The sequence below is a fragment of the Ictidomys tridecemlineatus genome, chromosome 2 (genome assembly GCF_052094955.1).
Source record: "Ictidomys tridecemlineatus isolate mIctTri1 chromosome 2, mIctTri1.hap1, whole genome shotgun sequence".
NCBI classification, from domain to species: domain Eukaryota; kingdom Metazoa; phylum Chordata; class Mammalia; order Rodentia; family Sciuridae; genus Ictidomys; species Ictidomys tridecemlineatus.
In genome coordinates, this window is record NC_135478.1 from 115,030,748 (window position 1) to 115,038,261 (window position 7,514).

Here is a 7,514-nt window from a genome sequence, read left to right on the forward strand (position 1 = left end):
CCCATTTATCCCTTTTTGTTTTCATTTTCTATGCTTTGGGGGTCTTATAAAAAGACAGTGGAATGAATTGAACATAATTTTCCTATGCTCATGTATGAATACACAACCAGCATAATTCCATATTATGTACAACAAGAATGGGAAGTTATACTCCACGTATATATGATATGTCAAAATACTTTCCACTGTCATGTATAACTAAAAAGAACAACAACAAAGATTCTTTGCTCATTTCAAAGTTTTGAAATGATTCTCTTATGTTTTCTTCTAGTAGTTTAACAGTTTCTGGTCTTACATTTCAGTTTTTAATCCATTTTGAGTTGCTTTTGTAACTGGAGGGAGATAAGGTTCTACTTTCATCCTCCTGCCAGTTGATATCCAGTTTTTCTGGCACCATTTATTGAAAAGATTGCTCTTTCTCCAACATGTGTCCTTAATATCTTAGTTGAAAGTCAGTTGGTGCAACCCTTCTTTTGGTCACAGTGTCCCTCTGCAAAGCTCATCTTGTCATCTTCTTCAGATGCCTTTAAGAACTAGGTTCTACCTCACCTCTTTCTTTAACCATTTTCTTTCTTTCATTCTGTCTTTCTCCCTCCCCCCACACCTACCTCTCTCTCTCTCTCTCTTTTGTTACAGGGAATAAACCCATGTGCACTTAACCACTGAGACACATCCTCAGCCCCTTTTAAAAATACTTTTTTATGTAGAGACAGGGTCTCACTAGATTGATTAGGCCTTGCTTAATTGCTAAGGCTGGTTTTGAACTGCAATCCTCCTGCCTCAGACTTCCAATCCACTGGGATTATGTCACGACCCCCTTGCCCGCAAGGAAGACGCGACTCAGGAATCTTCTTTCAGCAGTTTATTCAGGCCCCTGATATTCTTTTAATGCTTCTTCTACTCTACTTCTACTACCCGGAATAATAATTGGATGCCCCTCCCAGCCTTAATAAAGCACCTCGAACCCCAATGCAAAGCTGCCACGTGTACCCTTCTCACAGGGTGCTAGAAAATGACATGCCAACTTTCTCTGATAAGGAGCTGGGAACATGCCAACTCTCTCTGATATGGAGTTGTCCTTCACAGACCACAACGGAGCCAGCGCCATCATGTAATGGCGACCACAGTCCACAGGAACGGCTCACCACAGCTCCCCCTTTTTGTTTCACTAAGACAATACAGGCGAGAGTAGAGGTCCTATCCCACTGTGCAAAAGTGGCTGCATAGTATGGGCCAGCCCCAGGGGGCGCCTTCCCCAGACCTGACACCATATCAGCCGACGCCTTTTTTCGTGGGGCGGGGCGGAGACACGTCAAACCCGCATGCAATAGGACATGCTCCCCTTGAGGTCCCTCTTCTCAATGGATCACTCAAGTGCAGTGCCTTGCCTCGCATCCTGTATCGTGACGATGGTGAGTAAGAGGGAATAGCTGAGGTTGAACTGTGGCCATGCAGAGGTACAACTACAAACAAGTTGGCAGCACCCTGAAAGAAAGGCACGGACTTTAAAGTGATAGATAAAGACCAGTGTGGAAACCCTTCTGCGTGCAATGGCAACAAGGCCCGCAGAGTGCAAAGGCTTTCCAGCACTAAGAGAAAGACAAAAGAAGGACATGTCGTACCCAGTGCAATGTTATAATAACTTGGGGTGCAACGACCATGTCAAAGGCACTAGTGTAGAAACCCATCTGCGTGCAATGGTAGCAAGACCGGCAGAGTGCAAGGGCTTTCTGACACTAAGAGAATAACGAGGAAAGACATGTCAATCCCAGTGCAATGTTATAATAACTTGGGGTGCAATGACCATGTCAAAAGTTTAGTGCTTAAGATGCACAAGCCAGACCTGTGGCGAGTTGCCAGTTTCTAAAGCAGCAAGAGCTTGTATGATCATAGCCTTATCTTGAGCACTACGAGCCTTAAGGCGACAGAGAAACCACAAACAGAGGAACATACCAAAACAACACAGTGCACCAAAAATGCCTACTCCCACCCACTCTTTAAAAAAGGAAAAGGCAGAAGATATCCAATTGGTGAATTGACCCAGAGTCACGGGATCGACACGGGTACTATTCAAGACAGCTATCTGGGTTAGTTGAGACTGGATCATGTCTTCCGCTTCCATGGACCAATTTCCGGCCAGATATCCACCAATGATGCGGGAAGCATTCCTGGAATCATTAAATCTGACAGAGGTTATACATAAATGTGCACGTTGGTCAATGCAGCCCAAAAGTACTAGGTCAGCCAATTCCTCTACCTGAGCTTGAAGAAAATCTATTCTTTGGTTGGTAGCTAAAATCCCTGACAAAATATGTTGATTAATCGCATTTTGCGATTCAAGTATAGTGGACGTTTGTTGAACAACTTGATTAATAGTGGCAGCAGTTTGTACTTGACTGGCCATGGCTACTCCGGCCGTAACTGCTGCAGCAGCAGATGCCGCCACGGCCGTCACTATAGCTGCCGTGATTCCAAAATCTCTGCGGACTCTAAGTAGCTCTACAATAGGAAATTTATCTGGATCCGCAGTGACTGGGATTGGGACAAAAGTTGGAATTTTCATAATTACTGCTACAGTCCAAGAACCATTCCAACACTCAGATAAGAAACAGGTAATAATAGAACAATCCAGCATCCCCGATGAGGTGTGATTAGCTAAAAGGAACAGGAACGGGATTGTATACAGACCATTGCAGGAGGCAATGTGGCATAATGTAACAGAGAGTTGAACGAAACAGATGTAAGCCTATTACCTCGTTCACTCTCCTTAGTAGTGTCAGAAACATTAGTCAGCCAACTTTTGGCTCCTAGTAATTGAGCCAATGCGGAAATATCGGCTGAAGCCCCCTTCTCATTGGAAATGAGCCATTGAAACCAAGACCAACCTGTTCCTGTAGAGGAGTTGGCATTGTTGTTAAAGTTATAAACATATCTCTTCAGAGGGGGGGAAAAGGAGAAACCTTTAGCAACTTGATGTTTCTCCCAAGAATGATCCTGACAAGGCGTAAATGTCGGGGGAAAACCAAAATTAGGGGTACAGTAGGGAGAGGCCTTGAAATGAGTGGCATAGCAAGTACTATTAGAAGAAGGAGGCATTGGGATTAATACCTCGGAGATAATAGCTAAAGTAGTTATGTTTAAAACAGAGCTAGTTGCGGGGGTCCCTGAGCCTGATTGCTTCCCTGAAACTACTTGGCTCAATACAGCACTAAGAATACTCCCTGAGACTCGACTGGACCGCAATGGGTCCTCCCAGTTAGTCAAATTTTTGGTCTTAAGGCTAATACAATTAGTGTTCCCAAGACTGAAACAAAAAACTCCTGTGAGATTAACTTGAGACTGATTAAAAATATTTTCTATGTCCCCTCTAGGAGAGGTACAAGGAGCAGACATCTCACATGAGGTAGAAAAAAGAGTGGGGAGGACACTAGAATTACTATGAACTGGCATTGGCATTGGCCATGCCCGTGCCACTGCCCACCACTGCATTGGTGCCATCTGTACCGTTGGCACCAGCATCAGAGCCAGAGCACCACTCATCAGAATGAAGCTCCTCATCATGGGGCTGTTGTGGCACCTCCTGCTGCTGGTTAGTAGATCTCGAGACTCTTCTTGTCAGGCGTTCAGGGATCCACAGCGGCTCCGTGCGATCCTGGGGAAAAACACATACAGATCCTCGTGCCCATGTCAGCACGGGGTCAGGGCCGTTCCATTGGCCCGTAAGAACATCCTTCCACTTAACATAGCCAGTCACAGAGGGCTGAGGGGACACATGTCTATCGGCCGCAGAGCGGCCATGAATATCCAAATTCAAAAAATTAATGGTAAAAAGAGCTAAGGACAGGCGTTCTTTAGGAGTGTGGTCAACTCCTATTCCCCCTTTTTGTTTTTCTAAGGTTTCTTTTAAGGTGCGGTGGGCACGTTCAACAATGCCTTGCCCTTGAGGATTGTAAGGCAACCCATGAGCAAGTTGTACTCCCATAGCAGAACAAAAAGATGTAAACTGTCTGCCAGTATAAGCAGGTCCATTATCAGTCTTAAGGGATGCAGGTGCACCCCATGCTGCCCATGCCTCTAAGCAATGAGTAATAACATTACGTGCCTTTTCTCCCGATAAAGCAGAAGCATGAATAATTCCAGAGTATGTGTCAATAGAAACATGTACATATTTGAGGTTACCAAAGTCAGGCACATGAGTTACGTCCATTTGCCAGACGACCAATGGCTTCAATCCTCGTGGGTTTACACCATAAGTAGGAGGATGAAGAAATGTGACACAATGGGGACATTGTAATACTATCTGACGAGCATCCGATCTTGAGATGGAAAAACGTCTGCGCAGTGTCATAGCATTGACATGAAAGTTGTGGTGAAACAATTTAGCTTCTTTTAAGGAGGAGGCCAAGCATACCAACTGGCTTCTAGTTGCCGAGTCAGCACAGGCATTACCCTGTGACAACGGGCCAGGAAGAGAGGTGTGAGCCCGAATGTGCATTGGATAGAAGGGGGCAGTACGGCTACGGATAAGCTGTTGAAGCTGATTAAAGTAAGCAGACACAGCATGGGTGTCACTAATAGCTCCTACAGCCTCCAGAATTTTGAGCGCCTGCACCACATAGATGGAGTCCGAAATGAGATTGAAAGAAAAAGAACACTGTTTAAAAACTTCAATGACAATTTGTAGTTCTACCCATTGTGGATTTCCAGGAGCAAATTGATGCTGGACAGGGGGAGAGTCATTAATCACATAAGCTCCCATTCCAGACTTAGAGCCATCAGTAAAAATATTAACAGCCCCTGGAATTGGAGTGGGTGAAGTTACTTTAGGGAAAATGATAGGATGCTCTTTAACAAAATGGAGTAATGGATGAGAAGGGTAATGATTATCAATATCCCCTTGAAACGAACAACATAGAATGGCCCAGTTGTCCAGAGTAGCACACAAAACATTAATTTGAGCTTTAGAATAGGGTATGATAAGAGAAGAAGGTGCTTGTCCAAAAAATTGAATGCTCTGTTGAATCTCCCTAAGTGCTAACGCTGCAACAGCATCAGGATAGTATTTTAAAGATTTTCCTGGGGATACATGTGGGTAGATCCATAGTAAAGGCCCATCTTGCCACAGTACTCCAGTAGGCTGCCGCATAGTGGCAAGCACACATAACTGGAAAGGTTTATCACTCTGGAGCCTGCATAGAGTAGCATGTTGTATAGCTTCTTCTACTTTTATAAGGGCTGCTCTGGCCTCTTTAGTGAGGGTACGAGGGGAAGTAAGATCTGGATCACCCTTAAGAATAGCATACAAAGGCTGGAGCACGATATTAGGAATATGTAAATAACCTCTTATCCAATTAATATCTCCCAACAGTTTTTGAAAGTCATTTAAAGTTTGGAGATCTTGAGTTCTTATAGTAACTTTTTGTGGTTTTAATATGTCATATCCAATCGTCGCTCCCAAATACTGAATAGAATCCCCTGTTTGAACCTTTTCAGGTGCAATATGTAATCCATACTGAGCTAACAACTTCACCAAGTCTTTATAGGCCTCATAAACTGACTGTTGTAATTTGGCTGTCAATAATACATCATCCATACAATGAATAATCTTAATGGAAGGATATTGTTGTCTGAGAGGTGCGAGTGCCTTCCCTACATACATCTGGCAAATCGTAGGACTGTTAGACATTCCCTGTGGTAAAACAACCCACTCAAACCTTTGATCTGGTTCCTCGTGATTACACGAGGGAAGGGTGAAGGCAAAACGCTGTGAGTCTTTAGGATGCAAAGGAATAGAAAAGAAACAGTCTTTAATGTCAATAGCAATGATATGCCAGCCCTGAGAAACAGAGGAAAGCAGCGGCAGCCCGAAACACCCCCGCCATACGGAGGCGGATCAGGAGGCTGTCTGTTCTTGAGCCCTTGCTTATCTCTGTTCCCTGTACCTAAACTCCCTAACTGCCGGGACAGCGTCTCCAGCTCCTCCTCTTCATTATCTTCTACCTCTGACCCACTTTCACATGGGGGCATGCGCAGCACACTGAGATCTGGATACAGTCTCCTCCTGTTCTCCACGCCCCGCACACTCCCCTCTTCCTGAGACACTTTGCTCTCTGTTGTTTCTGATTTTTCTTCATGTAATTGTTCTAAAATCTCCTGCCCTTTAACAAGCGCTTCTTGGCATCGGCCATCCGTAAGACAACTACGGACCATCTTCCAGAGGGGTATCACCCCGCCCTCTAGCATGCCCTGCTCACGAGCAAAGTCAAGGTCTTTGCCTAATTTATCCCAGCTGGGTGTAGTGAGGCTGCCTGAAAATGCAAACCACGGTGCAGCGACATCTACTCTCTGTAAAAATTTCTCTAAGGTACTGCGTTTCACCTCCAGTCCCTTGGAACGTAAAAAGCCATCTAAGGCCAGAAGAAGTGGACTTGAAGTCACGGCACCCATGACGCAACACAAGAAAACACAGAAATCGAAAGTGAAAGTACACAAAACAAAACGAACATACACAGAAAACAAAAACGAAAATACAGAGTGCAATTGCTATGAGATGTAACGCCCTCTCTTTTTACAGAGGAGCAGGTACCTTTTAATGCTCCCTCTTTATGTATAGAGGAGCCTCCGCTTTTTAACAGCGGGTCCCACCTTACCTGGGACTTACCGGCGCGCCTCCCTGACTGCTGAAAGTTCTGGTTCCTGGGTGTTTCTTTGTTTCTTTTCTCCCGGGTCTCGGCACCACTTGTCACGACCCCCTTGCCCGCAAGGAAGACGCGACTCAGGAATCTTCTTTCAGCAGTTTATTCAGGCCCCTGATATTCTTTTAATGCTTCTTCTACTCTACTTCTACTACCCGGAATAATAATTGGATGCCCCTCCCAGCCTTAATAAAGCACCTCGAACCCCAATGCAAAGCTGCCACGTGTACCCTTCTCACAGGGTGCTAGAAAATGACATGCCAACTTTCTCTGATAAGGAGCTGGGAACATGCCAACTCTCTCTGATATGGAGTTGTCCTTCACAGACCACAACGGAGCCAGCGCCATCATGTAATGGCGACCACAGTCCACAGGAACGGCTCACCACAGGATTACAACATGTGCCACCATGCCCAGTTCAACATTTTCTGACCATCCCAGCCCATAAACATAATGTCCTGAATTTTTATACTGAGTATTACCTTTGTTTCTTTACCTCTGTTTCCTGTCTCTCCCCAAGTTTCAATGAGTCCTTTGTCACTGGGTCCAGGGATTGCTGGGCTCTCAGGAGATTTATTTATTTATTTTTGACCAAGAGGGCCAGAAATGTGTGAGTTAATGGTACATTCTCAATATTACCTTTCATCACCATGTTAAGGTCTGAGTCAACCCAAACTATGGCAGGTCAGCAAAACAACTAGCCATCATAGTTTTATTCCACTGTTCTCCATTATCCTGAAGCTTTCTCCCCAGAGAGGTACCCATTATAGGGCTCAGACTTGCTGTACCAATCTCATGGCTGCCATTGATCAGTACAAT

At 44.8% G+C, this 7,514-nt stretch overlaps 1 protein-coding gene across 2 annotated transcripts; it reads right to left on the reverse strand.

Annotated features, from left to right (window-relative positions):
• Positions 1–849: 849 nt before the first annotated feature.
• LOC144375307 (uncharacterized) lies at positions 850–7,079 on the reverse strand. Of its 2 annotated transcripts, none has more exons than XM_078039627.1 (2): positions 6,651–7,079; positions 850–3,652 (listed from the first exon to the last, which is right to left on the reverse strand). In XM_078039627.1, the coding sequence occupies exon 2, from the start codon at positions 3,559–3,561 to the stop codon at positions 2,656–2,658; it is 906 nt and encodes a 301-aa protein (XP_077895753.1). In that variant the 5' UTR covers positions 3,562–3,652; positions 6,651–7,079; the 3' UTR covers positions 850–2,655. Both variants share the same exon structure in this region, with proteins under 2 accessions (XP_077895753.1, XP_077895754.1).
• Positions 7,080–7,514: the final 435 nt, after the last annotated feature.